General features: G+C 49.4%; 2 protein-coding genes across 3 annotated transcripts; one reads left to right on the top strand and one right to left on the bottom strand.

The window, feature by feature from the left end:
- Window positions 1–248: 248 nt before the first annotated feature.
- On the bottom strand, window positions 249–13,842 carry TRUB2 (TruB pseudouridine synthase family member 2). Its single transcript, XM_063082102.1, has 8 exons — window positions 13,703–13,842; window positions 13,193–13,324; window positions 11,199–11,273; window positions 7,788–7,849; window positions 5,989–6,070; window positions 4,309–4,381; window positions 3,191–3,327; window positions 249–2,382 (listed from the first exon to the last, which is right to left on the bottom strand). The coding sequence occupies exons 1-8, from the start codon at window positions 13,809–13,811 to the stop codon at window positions 2,057–2,059; spliced, it is 996 nt and encodes a 331-aa protein (XP_062938172.1). The 5' UTR covers window positions 13,812–13,842; the 3' UTR covers window positions 249–2,056.
- Window positions 13,843–14,010: 168 nt separating this feature from the next.
- COQ4 (coenzyme Q4) lies at window positions 14,011–22,168 on the top strand. Of its 2 annotated transcripts, XM_063082337.1 has the most exons (7): window positions 14,011–14,326; window positions 14,413–14,544; window positions 15,840–15,936; window positions 16,460–16,562; window positions 20,351–20,480; window positions 20,999–21,092; window positions 21,596–22,168. In XM_063082337.1, the coding sequence occupies exons 1-7, from the start codon at window positions 14,257–14,259 to the stop codon at window positions 21,765–21,767; spliced, it is 798 nt and encodes a 265-aa protein (XP_062938407.1). In that variant the 5' UTR covers window positions 14,011–14,256; the 3' UTR covers window positions 21,768–22,168. The 2 variants fall into 2 exon arrangements, with proteins under 2 accessions (XP_062938407.1, XP_062938408.1); XM_063082338.1 differs by lacking the exons at window positions 15,840–15,936; window positions 20,351–20,480; window positions 20,999–21,092; window positions 21,596–22,168 and having other exon boundaries at window positions 16,460–16,560.
- Window positions 22,169–22,792: the final 624 nt, after the last annotated feature.

The following is a 22,792-nucleotide window of genomic DNA, read 5'->3' as shown; positions in this document are numbered from 1 at the left end:
GGTTTCAATCACTCCGTTTGTGGTACTTTCTTAGGGCATCCCGGGTAAACACACACCATGCCACACCACCCATGGTGGCTGGGTACTTCTTACATGGCCTCTCAGACAGCCATCAGTGTTATTCCTGAACACCAGGTGGGAAAGACAGCCCCTGTATGACCTCTGTGGGCTCTGTTTCTTAAAGCCCTGTTATCATATTCACTTAGGAAACTTGCTAAAATGCAGATTTCTGGGCCCTACTCCAGACCTACCAAGTCAGAATCCAAGGGTTGGGGCTAGAATCCAGATTTTCAAAGATCTCTCCAGGTGATCTTTATTTTTTTCCAATTTTTCTTTTTTAGAACAGTTATATACAGAAAAATTGAGAGGATACAGTAGAGAGAATTCCATATACTCAGCATCTAGTTTCCCATATTACAATATTAACATCTTACATAGGATGATACATTTGTTACGTTAATGAACCAATATCTATACATTATTAAGCAAATTCAATAGTTTATTTAGATTTCCTTAGTCTTATCCTAATGTCCTTTTTCTGTTCCAAGATCCAATCCAGACCACATTACATATAGTCGTTACATCTCTTTAGGTTCCACTTGGATGTGGCAATTTTTCAGACTTTCCTTGCTTTTGATGACCTTGATATTTTGAGTACTGATCAGGTATTTTGTACGAGATGTTTTTCTCAAGATAAGACTGGGGTTATGAGTTATTGGGAAAAAGATAACAGATGTAAAGGGCCAATTTCATCACATCATATGAAGTGTATAAACTATCAACATGATTTATGACTGCTGATACTGACTTTGAAATAGTGTGTGTCAGGTTCCCAAATGATTTTGGTGGGGGCAGGGAGCCTGGCCAGTACAGGAATCGAACCCCAGACTCTAGTGTTATCAGCACCATGCTCTAACCAGCTGAGTTAACTGTCCACTCCACCCTCCACCCCAAGCTGATTTTTATGCCAGATAAACAAGAGGCGATGGAGAGGGGACCTAATTCTCTACCTATGACAGCCCTGGCTTTTAAGTCGTTGCTTAGGACAAGCAGCCACAACGAACAGGCAGCTCACAGACAGAGCATATCTGATGTGCCAGCTGCCATGATCGACACCTGACACATGATTTCATCTGTCCCACAACAACCCTACAAGATGGATGAAATCATCATTCCCATTTTATGGATGAGGAAGCTGAGCTTTTGAGGACTCACAGCCAGAAACCTACAGAGCCAGACCTGCTCAATACAGCTCAGATCTGTGCGCTGTCCTGGAGGTAGGTGATTCTGTGAGCAGGTGAAGGAGCCATAGTGGCTGGGGCCTCCTTTTCAGGGGTGACAAGTGTGAACAAGAGGTATTTCACTCCTTCCCCTCAGGGGCACACTAGAGCCTAACAAGAGGCCAACTATCTCCTTCTAGCTCAAGTGTTCCAAGGGGGAAATACCCAAATGGATAGCTGTAAAAAGACAACCAAGAAACACACAAACAAAAAAAACCATGTGGGGCCAAGGTGTCCAAAGCCTAAGGAAATAACATTGGCATAAAAAAACAAAAACCAAAAACAACTCCCTGTAACACTTATAACCATCTGTAAGCATGCTGCAAGCGAGATTACCAAAAGTGCAACTGCTGGTCATAGGGCAGGGATATTTTCAATTTCTATGCATACTACCAATGACTCCTAAAGGGTGCAGTTTCACATTCCTACCAACAGTACAGACTGCCCATTTTCTCACCCCATCATCCATACTGGATGTCATCTTCATCTTTCATTTACTGCTTTCTAGGAGCTTTTCATGTCCTAAGGATATTAGTTCTTAGTTAAAGATAGGACAAGTATTTTTACTGGTCCATCATTCCTTTATTGTCTTTTCCTCCTTACAGGTTGTCCCTTTTTGGTTGGGTCAAGTCCATCGATCTTTTCTGTCACAGCTTCTCAGTTTTGTGTCACATGTAGGAAAGCTTCCTACTCTCACTTTGTACGCAGCCATCAGTCCTAGCTCATAAGTGGTTCTTACCTTTATCCACATGCTCTCTCACCAGCTGCCTGGCCTTTCAATGCCCCGTGCAGCCCTCCAGCCCCAGAGCAGAGCTTGGGCCCTGGGAGTCCCAGGGCCGGCCTGCACTGGGGATCTGCTGGGTGTCCAGCCCTGGACTCAAGTTTTTCTCCAGCTCTGCTGCCACCCGAGGGGCTGCAGCCCGGATGGCATCCTGAATGCTGTGTAAGTCCCACTGAGTCCTCAGGAGGGCATCGTCCAGTGTGAAGAAGCCATCGCGAGTGCGCCGCACTTGGGAACAGACAGCTGTGGTCTTTAGCTCCAGGCCAATCTCGTGCACCAGCTTTCGCAGCTGCTTCTGCGTCTCGTGCATGCACTGCACTTCTGCCAGTGATACACAATGCCAGACACAGTGGTCAGGAGCATAGCCACTGGTGTCTGCCTGATCTGGATCCATGTCCCTTGGACACCTCCTGACTGTGTAATAACCTTAGCTCTCTAGGCTCTGCTACTCTGAGGGCCAGCCCTGTGGATGCCACCCAAAAGTGTGTTAGATATTTGGGATCTCAGGCCCTACCTAGACCTGCTGAGTCAGCATGTGCGTTTTAAGAAGTCCCACTGGTGATCTGTGGGCAGGTTAGAGTTTGAGACGTGCTACTCTAAGACTTGGTTTGCTCATCTGTAAAATGGGGTAAAGAGATCATTTATATAAGGTGCTTAGCTTTGGGAGAGTCTTGGTCAGTGCTCAACAAAAGGAGTCCTTGTTGGTATCATCAACAGAGAAAAAGCAGTGGGGGGTGTGGAGCAGACAAAAGGAATAAAGATAATGGGGGCTGAGTTGGGTGGGACTGGGGAGATGACGGTGGTGTCTGATCTGCCCATGATAACTTGAAACACCCAGAGAGCTCTGGAAACAATCAGCTAAAAAGAACCTTGCTTGTTAAGGTCTGGCTTCAAAGAGTCACTCTGCAGGAGGCAGGAGAGCTTTTGTTCTGTTTGCTCTATGATCAGCCAAGTTGGGCCAGGGCTGGGAAGGAAGCTGGCCCCTGATGCGTTGGCCAGCAGAGGTCAGGGCTGGCATATGCCAGCCTCGGCTGAGCCAGAGAAGAGCAGCCTTTGCAAGAGCATTTCACTGTGCCTCCCCAGACCAAGAGCCCCCGTCTCACCACTCCAACTTCCTGGGGAAACTTACCTAAAAGGAATTCTGGAGGCGCAAAATGGAGGCATCGGATGCCAGTTATCAGCATCGGGGACTTGTTCATGGGGCGGATCAAGCCTCTCACGGCCATCTCATAGGCCTCCTGGGTCTTCAGGTCGACGTTGGAGTACCTGGGGACAAAGAGGGGCTACAGTTACGTGGATGGGGAGGGGTGGGAAGCTGGGCTGCCTCCCCCTCCCACTGCCCCACTGATTTGCATTCCGTGTTCCCTGCCATTCCCTGCTCCTCCAGCCACCTTTGCAGGAGCCTCTTTCTCCATCCCCTCCAATCACCCCATGCAGCCTCTGCACATTCTTCACCACTCCTGAACCTCTGCTGTAGCCTGTGCTCCACGGTCTCTGCCTGGCCAGCCCACAGGAACCTCACTCTCAACCCAACCCAAAGAGAACTCAACATCTTCCTTCTACACAGGTTCCTCTTCCCTGTCCCAACACCCCCATGGCCCAGGGTGTCTCCCAGTCTCTTCCTCTCCCTGCCAACCACATCGTCCTCTCTTCATCCGTTAAATGATGCTCCTTAGGGCAGTTCCTCTGATCCTAGCAGCCTCCTCACCTCATATGGTGGTTTTGCTAGTGTCACCCAGTTTCTCGAAGTCACTGTGCTCAGGTACCTGCCTGATGCCCTTGAGTCCTCAGCAGATGTCCATAGGCCAGGGCACTTCTTGTCCCCAGTTTATAGACAAGAAAAGGCTCAAAGCACTGACTCAAGGCCTCACCACTGGTGCCTGGCAGAATCAGGAGTCCCAGGTAGGCTTGCTCCAGAGCCCAACCTCTTAGCTACTAGGTAATCTTACCACCCGCTCCCGCTCTGTGCTATGATGATGGGGATCCCTGGTTTCCCTTCCATTAAATCATATACTCCCTCAATGGACAGCTGGGACCTCTTGTTCTCCTAGGTTTCCTAAGTAGCTGCCTGCAGACTTGGCACACAAAAACATTTCGGCATATCATGGAAGGAATGAGTAGTTCCCTCTGGATTTGGGTTCCGAAAACAGGATCTGTGGAATCTGTCCCGGGGTGGGCAGAGCCCACGCGAGCCCCATGGGCACTTCTCCTTACTGCCCCCAGAACCTCCTCAAGGGCCCCACTTACATCACCAAGGCCTTCTGATGCGAGCCTTGGATCATGGCCAGGATCCGGTCCAGCTTCTCTCTGGTCACATGGTCTGGAAAAGGCAGGGGGTCATCAATGCACAGGTACACCCTGAGGATGGGTGACAGCAAACTAGCAAACTCCTTTCCCCCAAACCAATCCCATCCTTGGAACCTGGAGGAGTGTCACAGCGCCCATTTGGGGGGTTCCCATGGGATGGAAGTGTTCAGTGTCCTTTGAAAAAATTCTTTATGAAAGCTCTGAACTCTCTTCTCAGAAAAGATACACATGAACTTAACATCTGCTCAGAGCCCCTGAAGCCATTCACACTCCCAGTTAAGAACATTTTCTTCTGGAAATGGAGGCCCAAAGATTTGACTTGCTCAATATTCTAAGCCAGATCTCTTAAGCCCCATTTTGGGGATTTCCGGGCCAGGGGCCCTGGGAGTGAGGGTGCCATCAGCCTAAATACAGAAACAGCTACAAGAAGCGGGAGTGGCTCTGCCTGCTGCTCCCATGGAGTGATGGCAGCAGCAAAGCCAGGGGACTCTCACAAACTCTGCCAGGAGGTCCTGGTCCAGGGGCCCAGCTGGGGCGTGTGTCAACTTCCGGTTCCAAGAGACAGAGCTCTGTGAGCATATGTGAGGATCGAATGCTGGCCAGCCTGGAAAGCCGAAGCCTCTGGCCCCTCTTGTCTGGCTCCACTCAGGCTATTGTCTCAGCTGGAATGTATCTGCCACTGTCTCCTCACCCCTCACTGGCAGCCCAGCCCAAGTGCTGCCTCCTCCAGGAAGCCCCTCCTGGATCGCGTCACTTCCTCCTGGCTCCTGCCACTCTGCACCTGGGTCTCTTTCGAAGAATGTAATTTTCGTTGATTTTTACCTTATCTTTTAGTTGCATAATTGATACATCAATCTTCTTGTAAAAATTTAGATCAGCAGCAACAAACACCCCTCCCCAACCCCTCAAATTCTGGGCTTCCTCCCTCCCAGAAGTATCAACTTGGCAATTTTCCCTAGATATTGTTGTGGATGCTGACACATACCTACATGCACAAATACACAGTGTTGCTTTGTCTCATGTTTTCTATCCTCTACAGATGATGTGGGGTGTATGTACTAGACAAAGGGCATGAGACTGGGGACCCCATCTCATTCACCACATGGCTCCCAGGCCTAGCACATGGTTGGTGCTCATGAAACATCTGTCAAATGAGCAAATGCAACAGATCTCATAGAATGGCTTGGAACGTGGGGACAGTGAGCCATCCACCCCCACCCATACATCCATCAGCATCTAACAGGCACCTCCCACATCCCAGGCCCTATGCCATGTGTGTGACCACAGGAGTGAGTCCCTGCTCTCAAAGGTGACAGTCTGGTGGGGAGACATACTAAATAATCATGAATTATTAGTTGGCTACTATTCTGAGAGTCTATCCAGTCCAAGGGTAGAAGAGGCTTCTCTGGGGAGGTGGCATTTGAGACAGCTGAGGAGGTGAGCAAGGGTGTTCCTGGAAAACAGACGGTATGTTCAAAGCCCCAGCTTGAGCTTGCTGTGTCACAAGCAACTGAGAAGGACAAGCGGGGCCCAGGTGAGGGTGAGGAGTCCAGAGAAAGCAAACGTGAAGGCAGATGGCAGCAGCTGCCTCCACCTCCACCCGGCTGCCAGGGCTCTCACCATATGTGGTCTTCTCCACCAGCCGCCCGTCCTCACAGAAGTCGTCCGTGGCTTTGCCCAGGAGGCCACGCACTGTGTAATCCTTTAAGGACAGAAAGGGGAAGATCCGGTCCATGTCCCCACTCTAAGCCGCAGTGCTGAGGAGGGAGACCTGGCCCAGAAGCTCATGCCCCAGAGGTGCTAGACAGGCTGGTGGTGGGGTCCCTCAGGTCTCCCCTTAGGCAGCTCACAGCTCAGCCCCTACCCTGCAACTCTGCTGCCCCCCACCCCCAGGGAGGGGCTCTGGTTCTGTGTGGCTCTGGGCAGCTCTCCTGCTCTCTTTGTACCCCAGTTCTCTGTGACCTCAGGATGGTGACAGGGCCAATCTCATAGTGCTATTGCCTAGATTCAGTGAGACATGGTGCCTGGCTCCCAATCAGTGGGCTTCCTTGCAGATTGCTGGCTGGGTTCCCATGACAATGAGCATCAGCAACTTGTAAAAGGCCATCCTGAGACCACTATATGTCTCCATGTCTCTCCACTCCAGCTAACCTGGCAATTTATCACCGCAAGCACCTCCTAGTATGCCCCGTTGTGGCTCCATCCCTCTATATGTGGCTAAGGTTTCAAGGCCCAGAACAAGCCCTTCCTCCTCTCCACTCACAGGAACTCCCCTTAATCTAAATCTGTGTGGCTTACTGCCTCTGCCACAAATAAGAGTGATGACGATGATGATGATGCAGGTGGTAACAACGGTGACATTACATGAGCATTTACTATATGCCAGGGACTGTACTAAGCACTTTACATGTCGTCATTAACTTAATCTTCAGAGTAACCCTATAGAGGAAATACTATCATCATTTCCATTTTAGAGATGAGGAAACTGAGGCACACAGATTTTAAGTAATCCACCCAAGAACACAGCTGGCAGAGTGGTAGAGGCTGGGTTTGGAACTGAAGCCATCTGGCTCCTGAATTTGTGCTCTTAACCATTAACAACGTGGTCCCCCCTAATGTGGCGCTCGTGCACACCCGCTGTGGTACCAGATTCCACAGCCCCACCTGGATGGCAGCTCCCTGAGGGCTGGATGGTGATGCCCACTTCTCAGTCTTGGGGACAAAATGAAATAGTATCATGATCAAACTCTGGTGTCAGACAGATCCAGGTTCTTTTTTTTTTTTCCAAAGATGACCGGTAAGGGGATCTTAACCCTTGACTTGGTGTTGTCAGCACCACGCTCAGCCAGTGAGCGAACCGGCCATCCATATATGGGATCCGAACCCGGGGCCTTGGTGTTATCAGCACCGCACTCTCCCGAGTGAGCCACGGGCCGGCCCCCAGATCCAGGTTCTAATCCCAGCTCTTAAAGCCCTAAAAACGGCGTGGCTCTGAGCAAGTAATGTCCCTTCTCTGAGCCTCACTTTTTGCATTTGTGGAATGGGGTAACAAAAAATTCCACTTTACGGGGAAGCTGTGAGGCTTCCATGAGGGAATCCACATACAGCGCTCAGCACAGAGTAGTTGGCATGCAATAATGATAGTAGTTTTATTTTTCATTTTTTGTTTAGGTGGCTGGCCAGTATGGCCCTTGACCTTGGTGTTACCAGCACTGCATTCTAATCAAGTATGCTAACCCACCAGTACAATGCCAGTTATTATTATCGTAATTACTAAAGTCTCCCCTAGTACATGACTATAAAAAAATGCTTGCTGATGGCCTAGGTGTTCTCCATGGAATCCTCTAAGCTTCAGAATTCTGCTGGTGACTCCCAGGAAAAGACCAAAAGATAAGCAGGCTGTCCCGAGACCCCTGTACCTTGGTGAGATGAGCATCATACATGTTGGTGAGGAGGCTGCGTCCATGTCCCACGCCGAGCACTGAAAGACAGCCAGCATCATGTCACACCTGGCACCCCTACCCGTTCCCTTGGGAACCCCACCCCCATCATCAGAATACTCCCTCCTCGGATGCTGATGAAGCCAGCAAGGGGGCAAGGAAAACTTTTTTTTTTTAAATTTTGAAATTAAGAATTATTTTATTAAACTATATAAAATATCTTGTGAATTTTTTTAATTTAATTTTATTTTGTCAATATACAATGTGGTTGAATATTGTGGCCCCTTACTGAAACCTCCCTCCCTCCTCCCTCTCCCCTCCCTCTCCCCCTCCCCCTCCCTCTCGCCCCTCCCTCCTCCCTCTCGCCCCTCCCTCTCCCTCCTCCCTCCTCCCTCTCCCCCCTCCCTCCCAACAACCTCATATCTGTCCACTTGTGTATCAACTTCAAGGAATTGTAATTGTTGTGTCTTCTTCCCTCCGCCCCACCCCCAGTTTATTTGTGTATTTGGCAAGGAGAACTTCTAAGGGGAGCCAGCAAGTTCTTCTGGGTATATGTCAAAACGCAGATTTCGAGTTCCAGTCAAGATGGCAGAATAGACAGTCCCCAGTGTCACTCTCTCCCACAAATCAACCAATTTACAACTATAAAAATGTAACATTAGCCAAGGCTGGGGCCGCTGGAGCTCAGGGGAAGAGGAGGAGAGACCTACAGAGTTCATGAAGGCGGGAGAAACCACGATGAGAGAAAGAAAAAACTGCTCTGAGTGTTTCAGGCTGCGGCCACTTTAATGCTGGAACTGCTGAGCACAGGAAGCAAGAGCCGGCAGAAGCCGCAGCTGTGCCCTTCAGATGGAGTTACTTGGAGGCTGCAGGGGAGAAGAGGACTTTGGTGGCCCCCAGGACAGCAAGACCACTAATAAGGTTCACATGGACCCACACAGGAAAGAGAAACCAGAACAGATGAAAAAGAGGAGCCACTCAGAGGCTGGTGAGTCATCACAAGGGACCGGAGCACGGCCTGTCCCATGGGAAGTGTTTGGAGCATGGGCAGTGGGGGAGATGTGCCCACCAGAACACAGGGACACAGCAAGGACAGCCAATCTGCCCCCCAATCAGCACAGGACCACTCAGAGGAGACTGGTCAGGAATGCAGAATTGCATGGCGTGCAGTTTGATGAAAAAATTCAGGCCCAGATCAGAGTTTCTACACAACCCAGGTGTACCGAATCTCTGGAGAGCCGGAAGTACCTATAAGGTCAATCATTAAACCCTGAGCTGCACAAAAAGCCTTCCCAGGGGAATCAGCAGCAAAGCAGCAATTTAGCTCAACCATAGAGCTCAAGTACTGGTTCCCACAGGAAGTTCCCCCATGTTAGAAGTAACCAAAGGACAAAAAGTTAGTTCCGGCCCAGGCACAGCATCAGCACCTTGGGGCCCACCAGGGGACATGAAGCATGGAGCCAGGGACAGAACCCCTGCCCACAACCAGGCACACCATGCCAGTGCCTCAGGGCCTGCCCAGGGACCTGAGGCATGGAGCAGGGACCAGACACTCCCCACTAGCACCAAGGAGCATGCCAAAAACATCACCTCCATGTGGGTGGCCCACTTCAGCCACCACAATAACCATGGCTGCTGCGAAAGCGGATAGACACAACCACCATGCAGATGGTCCACCAGCCACTGGAGTGCATTGACACAAGGAGAGTCACCAGCAGAGATAAAGAAAAGAAGAGGATATCTCTCTCCACAAAGCCCATTTCAGAGTGACAGAAGAAGCATCTGCTCTATGATAATATTGGGAGACCTGATCATACCTCTCAGCATTGGATAGGTCACCTAGGCAACAAGTCATCAGAGTAACTATTATTCTTTCAGGAGAGAAGAAATCTAGGATAATTAGACAGAGAGCATGGAGGGAAGGGGGATGGGGAGAGATTGGAAAAGTGGCATAAGGAATAATTACGATTTGTAACAACATATATGCTAGTAATATTGATTTAATCAACATAGCTCAATGTTTGTTTTTTGTTTTTTTTTTTTTTTTTTTTTTTTTTTTTTTTTTTTTTGTCTTTTTCGTGACCGGCACTCAGCCAGTGAGTGCACTGGCCATTCCTATATAGGATCCGAACCCGCGGCGGGAGCGTCGCCGCGCTGCCAGCACAGCACGCTACCGAGTGCGCCACGGGCTCGGCCCTCAATGTTGAACCTCAAAAATATGTATAATGAATTCTGATTCAACAAAAAAATTTTTTTAAATGCAGATTTCTGGGCCTCGCTCATATGTACTACATCTGCTCATGGTGGAGAGGGGGCTGAGGATTCTTAGCAAACTCCCTGTGGGATTCTTTTTTTTTCTTTTCTTTTTCTTAATTTTAATTTATCAACATACAATGTAGTTGATTTTCGTATCCCTTTACCAATTTCCCTTTTTCACCCCTCCCTCTCTCCCCTCCCCTTCCCAGGGTATTCTGATACTCCCAAAAGGAAGACATTATTGGCCCAATCAGACAGACCTACACTCAAATCTGGGATGGCTCTGAGTATAACCCATAACATCTTTGGGCCTCAAGCCCTTCTTCAGTAAAATGGGGTTGAAAATACTGTCTGATCCCTGTGGGGGTTGTGCATATTAAGGGAGGCAGTACACAGGAGGCAGTCAGCACAAAGGAAGGACCCAATAAATGGTGGCCACTGTGGCCACTTCCTGCCTTTCTTCCCTTCTGTTCCTCCCTCTGGCTAAAGGAGAGACTGACCCTCCATTCACTCTGAGAGAGGGAGAACAGGGAGGGGGGTATGAGATCATATCTGCCTGCCTGAGCCCCAGGAAGCAAGACAAGGGGATTGTGACTTTTGAGGCTGGAGGATGTAGCCACCACCTGACTCTGCGGACACAGATGGCTCATGACTCAGGGCTTTGTGTGTCTAGCTCCAGCAACATCCAGACCCTGGTCAGTAAAGCCAGAGTCATGTGCCTAGCTGCCCCATGACACAATAATGGCTTTCCTTCTCTGGACCAGGGGCATTCACTAGCCATGTGACCCAGGACAAGTCACCTAAACTCCTGAAGCCTTACTTTCTTCATCCTTAAAATCAAATGGTATCTACCTAATAAAGTTGTTGTGCTGAATAAATGTGCACAAAGGGCCTCCAGCCACGTCACATGCAGGAATCATTTGATAAAGGTGGGCAATTGTGATTATTATCCTGTGACACCCTCCCTTCCACCAATCATCTCCCCAGCTAATCAGAGACTTGGGCAGGACTCAGGGCAGGAAGGCAGTGGCAGGAAGTGGCTGTCAGATAAGAAGTGGGCCAGGCACCTGGGAACTCCCTGATTCTTACTCAGGCACATATCGTTGTACCCCCCAGGCTCACCACATCACCTACCAAGCACCCCAGAAGCGTGGGCATCCAGCCGGTGTCCCACACCAACCTTTAGGCTGGTGAATGCTGGTCCACGTACTGGAAAGAAACAAACAAGGTTCATTTCTTCAGCTAATCTAGCCTCTAGGATGGCTTTGGGCTGCATGATGACCTCATTCCTAGAATTGAGCCACAGTGAGCCCCAACTAGCATCAGTTTAGACTCTCTTCCCCACCATGGAATCTGGGGCCCTGAACCATTTCTTCAGTTCCCCGAGGCCCAGAGAAAGAGCAGCCCAAAATGCTTCTTCCTCTGCCTGTCACTGATCTCCCAGTGAGAGACTTCAAGAGGACTGGGCATAACACTGGGGATCAAGTTTGTGGGGTTCCCTGCCCAGCTCCTGCTGAAGGAGAATCCTGGCCACTATCCCAGTGAGAAAATGGAGGCTGTTAGCTCCCTAAGGCAGGAACTAGATCTCTCTTGAGTTTTACCTTCAGAGTTCAGAACTCACTAGCTGCTCAAGAAATAACCTCTGACTATTGAAAGAACGAATAAGGAGTGAGCCACAAATATTTACACTTTTTTTTTTTTTTTTTTGGCGGCTGATCAGTAAGAGAACTTGAACCCTTGACCTTGGTGTTACCAGCACCATGCTCTAACCAAAGTGTTCACACTTGTATAGATCAAGAGAATTTAGGGGAAAGAGTACACGTTAAGAGCCTACTGAATCTAGGCTACATTAATTAATGTCAACATTGAGCCTCAGTTTCCTCATTTGTGAACTGGAAATAGGACCTATCTCATAGCATTGTGGTGAAAATTCAATGACATCATAGTTTGGGGAAAGTTTAATATGATACTAAGCGCAAAGCATTTCCTTTCTTTTCTTTTCTTTTCTTTTTTTTTTTTTTTGGTTTTGGGGTTTTTTTGGCAGCTGGCCAGCATGGGGATCTGAACCCATGACCTCAGTGTTACCAGCACCACTCTCACCAAAGTGTTTACACTTCTCTAGATCAAGAGGATCTAGGAGAAGAGTACCAGTTAAGAGACTACTGAATCTAGGCTATGTTAGTTAATGTCAACATTGAGCCTCAGTTTCCTCATTTGTGAAATGGGAGTAGGACCTATCTCATAGGATTGTGGTGAAGATTCAACGCCTAGTATAGAGCAAGTGTCAATACATTTCTTGGTATTGTTGTTATACTGTGGAGTCACTGAATAACACCTGTAGAAGGGGGAGTAGAGGTTTCTGGTCAAACCCCTTGGTTGACACGTCTTAATCATACCTAGTGATGGGGGGCAATTTACCAGAACCAGTTCCATTGTTGGGCAGCTTTATTGAATAAAAACTCACTCTTTCCCAGAAACCCAAAACCCCCTCCTTAGGACTTCTACCTGAGGGTTTCAGTTCCCACCTGGACTCACAAAATAGTAAAAGGGTCAACAAACTATAATCCACAGGCCAAATCCGCAAGCCTGTTTTTTTTTTTTTTTTTTTTTATGGGTCATGAGTGAAGAATGGTTTTTCCATTTTTCAATGGTTCAAATAAATCAAGAGAATAATACTTCATGATACATAGAAATTACATGAAACTTAAATGTCAGTGTTCCCGGGCTGGCCAGTTAACTCCCTTGGTTGGATCAAGGTGCTGATAACACCAAGGTCAAGAAATCAGATCCCCATACTAGCTGGCTGCCAAAAAAGAAAAACAAAGTCAGTGTTACTAAATAAAGTTTTATTGGAACACAGCCAGGCTCATTCCTTTAGGTACTGTCTATAGCTGTTTTGCACTACAATGGCAGAGTTCAGCAATTGCAATAGAAACCACATGGCCTGCAAAGCCTAAAATATTCTGTATCTGGCCCTTTCCAGGAAAGTTGCCAATCCCTGGTCTAACACTTCATTCCATCTATGGTCATTCAGGGGTCTGGGACAGGAATCTGAGAACTGGGACGCTGATTCTACTCAGGGATTTCCTGCGAAGTGACACCCTGGATCCTGCTCAAATTTGGCTTACCCAGAGGATGGTTGGTGAGGGTGGGCACACTGGTGGCTACGAGGGTCAGCGCCTTCTCTTCGCTGCCTTCCGTGGGACTGAGCAAGAAGCGAACACGCTGTTCAGGGGCAGGACGCCTCCAAGCATTGAGACCTGAACACATACAGGTAAAGAATATCTTGTCAATTCTGTCGGAACACCTGGGGGACACGAGGCGGGGATGTACGATGTAGAAGACAGACAAGAAGCCCACTGTGTAGAAAACAGAATAGAAATAGGAAACAAAGAGAGTTGGATTCACATCCTGACTCTACTAGTTATTAAGCGTGTGACAACAGACGATACTGAGTCAGTTTCCCCACCTGAAAATAAGGGAAAGTGAGGAGTTACGAAGTGTATAGAACAGATGATTACGAAAGCGTTCTGCCCAGGCGACTAAGACACAACGTTATTCTGAAAGAACTATCAGTAACGGAGATGGACTCCCAGGAGAACGGGAGCGGGATCGTGGGTCTGTTTCGCAGCACTCACCCTTCAGAAGCTGCAGCTCCACGGTATCCCGCAGGTGCATCCACTTTAGCCCTGGGGGCTTATAGGCTGCGAAGAGTCCATGCAGCCGCGCCAAGCCGGCAGACCCCATGCCAGAAGCCTGTGGCCCTGACTTCCGGAAATCCTGGTTTCTAGACGGAAGTGCCCTGCGGCTCCGCCCCCAAATGCGGTCCTTACAACGGGCGCCTCCGCTTTCCGCAGCCGGAAGAGGTTTGCACCTAATTGTCCTCGGGGGAAACGTGAAGCAGAGAAGAAAGGAGGGTCCGGTGTTAAGCCTCAAAGAGGGCGGGGATACGTTTCCTTGGGAGACCGGTTCCGGGGATGAGGTGAAATGAGGAGGGCCTCGTACTGGTCGCGTGGGTTTCCTTCTCGCGCTTGGCGATAGGACCTCTTCCTGTCCGTGGGACGATGTTTCCTCTCAAAAGTCCGTAGACAGCGCAGTCGGAGCCGTGTTACTTGACTCCGGCGCTGCTCCGTCGCCAGAGAAATTTGGGGCGTCGCCTTGCCCAGCCATCCTCCCGCGGACGCTCGCTGCCATGGCGACGCTGCTGCGCCGGGTCCTGCGCCCCCTCCGTCGGCTGCCTGGTCGCCCCGGGCCTGCTGCAGGCAAGTGGCACCGGGTCCCTGGCGCAGGCGGGAAGGGGACTGGGGCGCGCGGCTCCTCTGACCTCGGCCTTTTTCTTGCCCCGCAGATGTGTCCCTCCGGCCCCGGAGCCATGGCGCTGGCCTGCTGTACCCGGACCATATCCCCACCTCCCCGCTGCAGAAGGCGCTGCTGGCCGCCGGCTCTGCAGGCATGGCGCTCTACAACCCCTATCGCCACGGTAGGGCCACCTGCACTCGGCGCTCCCGTGGGGGCCCTTGCCTTGGAAACCTGGGCAGGTCACGAGCTCTGCCAAGGCCTCCGTTTCCTGTGGGGTAACCGGAGAATAGACTAGGTCCGGGTACCCAAACCTGGCAGCACCTCACAATCACCGGAACGTTTCTAGAAATGCAGATGCCTGGGTCCCACCTCAACTCGCCGAATCCGAATCAGCAGGGCAGGAGGAGGGAGGGAGAAAAGGGCGTGGAATCTGAACGTCTGCCTTTGTCAACTACTTCCCTGGAGATTCTGTCATCTAGCCATATTGAGAACGTCTGGACTAAATCGATGATTTATAAGCACCCATCAAATTATAACATTCCATTAGAAAGTAACCTTATGAGGTCAAGGACCATGACTGCCCTGTTTCACTGTATCTGCTTCATTTTGGATAGTGCCTAGCACATAGTAAATGCTCAGTAAATGTTTGCTGGATGTATGACTAGAACCTAGGATTCTACAATGCCTTTCTCATCTCTCACTGGATTTTTAAGTTCTGGGAAGTACTATTACTCCTACTAATAAAAACACGGATCCTTGTACGGGCCAGCCGCCAAAAATAAAATCAAATAAAATAACGCTAACTGCTCATGGAACACTTATTTTGGCTGCTCAGTGTGCTGTTTTCTTTGCATAATTTTCTTGATTGCTCACATTAACCCTATAAAAAGGGTGTTATCTGCCCTTCACAAATTAGGACATTGAGGTTTATAAATGTGAAGCAATTTGCCCAAGGTCACCTAGACTGTGATTGTGTCTGGCTCAAACCTGGCACTCTCTGATACCAATGCTTGTACCAGTCAATGGAGACATGGTATTTTGTTGTGACAATGGATGGGGAAGTGATTTATAAATTCTTTGGAGCTCTGTGCTAACCATAGCTATCCCACCCCAGTAGATTAAAAACATTAGGAATGATGGGCCGGCCCGTGGCTCACTTGGGAGAGTGTGGTGCTGATAACCCCAAGGCCACAGGTTTGGATCCCTATATAGGGATGGCCGGTTAGCTCACTTGGGAGAGCGTGGTGCTGACAACACCAAGTCAAGGGTTAAAATCCCCTTACCGGTCATCTTTAAAAAAAAAAAAAAAATTAGGAATGATAACTGTAGATATATTCAGCCCTTGCTGTGTACCAGGTGATTTGGTAAGCATTGAACAACATGAGTCCTTATTGTGTAGGAAGCTAAGGCTCAGACCAGGTCAGGTAAGTTACCTAAGCTCACATCCCCCATTTGTGCTCCTTTCTGTCCTTTCAGACATGGTTGCAGTTCTAGGGGAGACCACAGGACACCGTACCCTGAAGATCCTCAGGGACCAGATGAGGAGGGATCCAGAGGGTGCCCAGATCCTACAGTACGTGCCAGCTCTGCGTGGGGGATTGGGGGAATTCTCTAGGGATCCTGACCTCTCTAGAGTTACAGTGTATCAGTCCTGTTCCTCTTGGGAGCTCTTCTTGTTACCCTGGCAATGGATAGTTTCACAGGCTGGGCACCACCCAACTGTAGGGGTGTCATTCACATATATGTGTATGCACTATGATGACCTCTGGGTTATGCAATGTGGTGGTCTCCTCCCAGTTCCAGCCAAAGAGCTCTGTGCCTTCATTAAGCTCCCATAATATGTGCTAGCTGTATCCTTCTCCTGCAGTACTTTTTGTGAGTACCCTGATCACATCCTGCAGGCAGGAATCATGTCCTTGGTTTGTAGTAGTCTCTTCAGTCCCTCACACTGGCCTGGCCTTTAGTAGGTGCTCCATTAAGGCTTGTGGCCACAGTGCTGCTCTGTGCACCCCTTCCCTCAAGCTTGCAGTAGTCGGCCTTTTACCTGCCTTTGTTGGTACCCTCCCAATACCAAAGTACTGCCTTCTGCCTTTCAGGGAGCGTCCCAGAATCTCTCTGTCCACCCTTGACCTGGGCAAGCTCCAGAGTCTGCCTGAAGGCTCCCTTGGCCGCGAGTATCTCCGTTTCCTGGATGTGAATGTGAGTTTCCAGCTTCTGTGCATCTGCCAGTCACTAGGAAGGGCAGAGGAATGGTACAGGAGTGACACCCTGAGCTGCTGCCATGGACAGGAGTACTTTTCAGTCTCATGCCAAGGCTTTGTCATTTTTTATCAGACAGGCACATGGGGTGGGAACATTGCTCCAAATTATAATACTGGCCAGTGTTTATTAACCTCTTACTGCATGCCAGGTGCCAGGCTCATACGTGATCTTGCTGAATCCTGTCACAAACCCTGTCAAGTATGTTCTCTTATTATCCTCTTTTAATAGATGAGGAAATGGAGGCTCAGAGCAGTTATGCAGCTTGCCAATTTCATACAGCCAGTATTAATGAAGTCAACATTCAACTCCAGATCATGCTTTAACTGCTGCACTGTGTCCCCTATTCTAGGGACATTTGCTTTTCCTAGGGTATGACTAGCGTGGCACTCTCCAGCCCCAAGCAGGGGGACAGGGCTAGTGGTGGGGTGGGGAAGGTGTGTTTCCAACAGTGAAGAACTCATTCATTTATTCAGCATCTGCCATGTGTCCTCCACTGTCCCATGTGCTGCGGATATAATGGTGAACTAGCCAGCCAAGGTTCCTGCCCTCACTGAGTTTATACTCTAGTTGGAGAAGTAGTAAAAAAATTTTTTCATATAAAAGTTCAAGTAAAATATTTACTGAGTACTTAGAATGTACCAGGCACTGTTCTCAGCGACTGGGACACAGTGCACAAAACCAGTAAAAAGCCTGCCTTTATGGAGCTTATGTCCTAGCAGATGGGTCCTATGAAGAAAACAAGTTAGTGGGATAGAGGACAGCTTTGGTGGGGAGAGGGCACAACCGCATCTGATAGGGTGGTTGGAGTGGCCCCTCCGAGGAGACTTGCAGGATGAGGAGGCGGCAGCCCTGTCGAGTGCTGGGGAAGAGCATTCCAGACAGAGGGAATAGTAGGTGCAAAAGCTCTGTGTGTTCAAGAAAAGGAAAATCAACCAGTGTGGCCACAAGGAGTGAGTGGGGCCACGTAGCAAGTGGGCTGGGAGGTCAGCCAGGGCCAGGCTCTGCAGACCACCTGGACGAGTCTTTTTTTTTTTTTCTAGTGGCTGGTGGGTTTGGGGACTCAACCCATAACCTTGGTATTATAAGGCTGGACTCTAATCAACAGAGCTAACTGGCCAGCGCTGAGGAGTCTATTTTGTAATAGGAATAATAGGAAGCCATCAGAAGGTTTTGAGCAGGATGACAACATGACCTGGTTTATAAAAGGACCTTAGGATCCAGCTGGCCCACCTTTCCTGTCCCTGCCCCAAACCTGCTCCTTCCAACACATACACAGTCCATCATAGCACCTCTGCCAGGTGACTATCCACCCCTGCTGCAGGAGCCAGCTAGGCTGGAGGAGGTAAAGGACTGACCTAAGATTGCTCTAGAATAGAGTTTCTTAGCCTTTGCACTATTGATGTTTAGGGCTGGATAAATCTTTGTTTTGGGGGACTGTCCTGTGCATTGTAGGATATTTAGCAGCATCCCTGGCCTCTACCCACTAGATGCCAGTAGCACCCCCCAACAATCCCACAAATGTCTCCAGATATTGCAAATGTCCCCTGGTGGGAAGTTGAAAACCACTGCTGTAGAAGGTTATTGTCCCTGAGACTACGATCTGTTCCTTACACTCTCCTGACACTGTTGCCTTGTCAGGGCAATCATCTGCCCTGTTTTATACCATTTCCCTCAGATTTCACTAGGATTCAAGTTATTTCATCAATGGGAAGCCTGCCAAGGGACCTGCCCCAAGTGCCACCCAGGGAGGAACAGCCTTCTGAATTTCCCCAGAGCCTTTAGTCATGTTGCTGTGGAGGGGAGGGGGTAAAGGGATGGGACTGCCAGGGCCACCCTGAGCACTTTGCCCAGCCACAATCCTAGTTGTGGTAACAGCCCTGGAGATTGTGACACTTCTAGAACAAGGAAATTAGCAGTCCACAGAGTGTAAAGGAGTACCTTTGTCCCACCAGAGATAAAGAGTCAAGGTGAGGCCAGCCTCCCTGAGGCTGGCATTGGTAAGGAAGTGGTCATCATGTGGCATGAAGATTACAGGCATGGGCTCTGGAATTAAGAGGAGCCTGAGTTAGAATCCTGCCTCTCTTCCCAGCTTTATCACCCTGGACAAATCCTGCAACCTCTCTGAGCCTCAGAATCCTCATCTGAAGTAAGGGGAACTAATATTTATGTTTCCACGTGTCAGCCAACCACAAAAACAAAACAAAACAAAGTTTATATTTCAGGGTACTATACAACTTATTGATAATGGATGTTAAGGCTACTGGCTTTGGGATCCTGCAGACTTTGTTTCAAATCATGACTCAGCCACTTTAGTAGCTGTGGATCTTTGGCAAGTTACTGTACCTTTCTGAGCCTTGCTGTTCTTATCTATATTTAAGTCTAATAATGGTATCTACCTCCTAGATTGATGTGAGAAAAAAAAAAAAGATTGTTTTTTGGATAAAATATAATAAGGGCTGGCCGGTTAGCTCAGTTTGTTAGAGCTCGGTATTGTAATATCAAGGTCAAGGGTTCTGATCCCTATAGCAGCCAGCCAAAAAGAAAGAAGTACAATAATACATGCAAGGACATTGTACCATGCTGGCACCTAGTAGGTACTCCAAAAAAAGTAGCTGCTATGGCTTTGATCAACTTCAGCTTTCCACAGCAAGTAGAACTACCCAGGAAATTAAATTCTGAGACCCAGTGAGGCCACAGAGGCAGACCCACTGTGGCCCCAAGCCAACATCCCCAAAGCAATGAAGACATTAAATCCCTGGGCCTCTGGACAGACTAAGGCCATGCTTTTGGAATGGGAACACCAGCCTCTTCCCACTCTGTATGTGTGCTGCTAAAGACTCAGAGAGGCAGTGGGTAGGTAGGTCGAAGGAGGTTAGTGGACACCCTGCCTGGGGTCAGAGAAGTACTCAGGGCAGGGCCGGCCCGTGGCTCACTCGGGAGAGTGCGGTGCTGATAACACCAAGGCCACGGGTTCGGATCCTACATAGGGATGGCCGGTTCACTCACTGGCTGAGCGTGGTGCTGACAACACCAAGTCAAGGGTTAAGATCCCCTTACCGGTCATTTCTAAAAGAAATAATAATAATAAATAAATAAAAATAAAAAAAGAAAAGTACCCAGGGCAGGCCTTTTACTCATGCATTCAAGAGCTGATTAAAGGCCAGCCCTCTTTTTTTATTATTTATTTATTTATTTTTAATTGTTAAAGAAGGGTGGGGGAGGGCTGGCCGGTTGGCTCAGTTGGTAGGAACACAGTGTTAGAACAGCAAGGTTGTGGGTTTGGATCCCTGCATGACAGCTGCCAAAAAAAAAAGTATATAACATGCAATTTACCATCTTAACCATTTTAAGTGTACAGTTTAATAGTGTTAATCACATTCACATTGTTGTGCAACCAATCTGCAGAACGTTTTCACCTTGCAAAACTGAAACTCTGTACCTATTAAACACCTCCCCATTCCCCCTCCCCACTAGGGGCTTCTTCTTCGTCATAGGTTCCAACAGGCTACATACATGTGTGAGTTGGGGTAAACCAAGGGCAGCTGCCAATCCCATGTATTCCCTGCTTGGGCCTCTCCTGTTGGCAGACGTGAACAGAAACAAAGTCCCCAGGGTTTTCTGGTGAGGTATGGGTTTGGGAGTGGTTAACAGAATCAAAGAGAAGCTGGCAAGTTGGGCCCTGGGAACTGTTGGGAAGGGGTCTAGGGGAGGCTCATGGTTGTCAGAGGGTCTCTCCAGACACCCGAGTGCCCACCCGCTTTGTGGACGATGAGGAGCTAGCGTACGTGATCCAGCGGTACCGGGAGGTACACGACATGCTCCACACCCTGCTGGGGATGCCCACCAACATCCTGGGTGAGTGCCACCAAGTGAGATGCCTCCAGAGTAGGGGATGGGTCGGGCATGCCAGCCACCCGTCAGTTGGCTCGATGCCTCATTTTCTGCTGTACCTGAACACCCTGAGAGCATCTCTACCACACCTCCCCTCTTCTCCATCCCCACTGCCCCTTTATGGCTTTTACACTGATGTAGCAGTGTCCAAACACCAGGGCTCCCTGCCTCATTCTGGCCTTTAGGTGCCTCCCTGCTCTGAATCCTTCAGCAACTCCCTAAGGCCTGTCGGAACCATCCTGGACTTGTCAGACTGGCTCTTGGGATCCTCTGTATTCTTCCCCCAAGCTTTCTTTCCAGCTCTTATTTCCTCTGCTCGCTCCTGGACCCTCTCCTCCACCTCAATCTGAGTGTCCCAGGGCCCAGCTGACCCCTGGTAGAGATTAGAGAGGACCAGATGGCTTTCTGTGCCCTACGGTGAGCACTACTGGCCTTTCCCTCTGGCACTTGTTCACCTCCCACTCCATTTCTCATCCCCTCAGGGGAGATCGTGGTGAAATGGTTTGAGGCTGTCCAGACGGGCCTGCCCATGTGCATCCTGGGTGCACTATTTGGACCGATCCGACTCAGTGTTCAGTAAGTTTTCAAGTGGTAGGGGATCAGGGGAGATCTCAGAGGAGTTAGGGCTCCAGGAAACAGGAAGGGCAAGCAGGCCCCTGAGTAGCCCCAGATGGTTCTCCAGGAAGCAAGCATAGAAAGAATGGAGCAGAAAGGTGACAGTGGCCTGTGGCAGGTGTCTCTAGGGCAATGAATAAAGCCTGGATGGTTCACAGGACCCTAGGGACCCTCTGTGCTGGTTCAGAATGATTGCAGTCAGTGGGAAAGTAAGTTAGCATTAGTTTCTAGAGTTAGGTAGCCCTTGGTTTACATCTGGGCTTTGGCACGTTCAAGAGAAATGGCTTTGAGCATGAAATTTTACCTCACTGAGCTTCTGTTTTCTCATCTGAACAGTGGGGATAATAACTACCTCCTTCTTAGGTCTGTGTGAGGATTAACTGAGAAAACATATTGCAACTGCTGAGCCCATAGAGTGCCTGGCCCTTGGGGACCTGTGTTTTCTTTTCCTCTGCTGCCCACAGGAGCCTGCACCTGCTGGTTTCCGAGCTGATCCCATGGGCAGTTCAGAATGGGCGCCAAGCCCCATGTGTCCTCAACCTGTACTACGAGCGGCGCTGGGAGCAGCCCCTGAGGGCTCTGCGGGAGGAGCTGGGCATCACGGTGCCCCCTGTTCATGTCCAGGGCCTGGCCTAGGCCTTGTGCTGCTGAGCCAAGAGGGCTAGGCCTCCCTCCCCCACCCTCTGCTTCTCCCGAGACCAGAGGGTTGCTGCACTGCTATCTTTGTTCCTTTTCTTTGAACATTGACCCCGGGACATTGTTATCATAATTTGTCATAACCACTGCCAAGTGGCCTTGAGACCCAGCCCAGGATGGAGCTGCCCAAAGACAACAACATGTGAACAAGGGATCAGTGGTCTGGGCTTGTGCTGGGAAGTCTCAGGTCTGCAACCCCTGTTCTGGATTCCCCCTACCAGTCAGGGTTTTCTGGGGGACAGATCGGGTGTCCTCACAGGAATGAGGGCTGCACCCAATTCCAAAGACCTGAGAAGAGGGACATGGAGGGGGAGACAAGCCTGCTGTCTGAATAAAAGTTCCCATCAGGTCAAGTATCTGCTTGTCCTCCTTGGCCCAATGCTACCCATGACTCCGGCAGCTTTGGATCTTCCAGCGCTGAGGGCAGAAATTCCCCACCCAGCCTGAGCTGCAGCTGCCTATCCCTTCTCCTCTGGCCTGAAGTTGGGCAGACTGGGATTCAAATTCCCAGCTCCTCCACCATTTTCTAGCAGTGTACATAAGGTAAGTCCCTTCCCCTTTCTCAGCCCTAGTTTTACCATCAATGAAAGGGGAATAATAACAGCACCCACCTCCTAGGGTTACCGAGGTGATGACGGGCTTCTGAGAAAGGGCCTGAGAAGCAAGAGCTGTTTTGTCCTTACTGTGTGAAAAGGTGCAAGACTGCAGTTCATTTTGGAGTGGCAAACAGGCATTTTGCTTGGGTCAGCGCCAAGGAGTGGGGACAGGCAGGATGAAAAGTATCATTGGAAGAATGGATGGCCCTGTCTTGGGATTTATTTATTTATTAAGAAGATGATCGGTAAGGGGATTTTAACCCTTGACTTGGTGTTGTCAGCACCACGCTCTCCCAAGTGAGCTAACCGGCCATCCCTATATAGGGATCTGAACCCGTGACCTTGGTGTTATCAGCACTATACTCTCCC

Source organism: Cynocephalus volans, chromosome 17 (assembly GCF_027409185.1).
Source record: "Cynocephalus volans isolate mCynVol1 chromosome 17, mCynVol1.pri, whole genome shotgun sequence".
Taxonomy (NCBI): Eukaryota; Metazoa; Chordata; class Mammalia; order Dermoptera; family Cynocephalidae; genus Cynocephalus; species Cynocephalus volans.
This window is presented reverse-complemented; position numbering and strand designations above follow the sequence as displayed.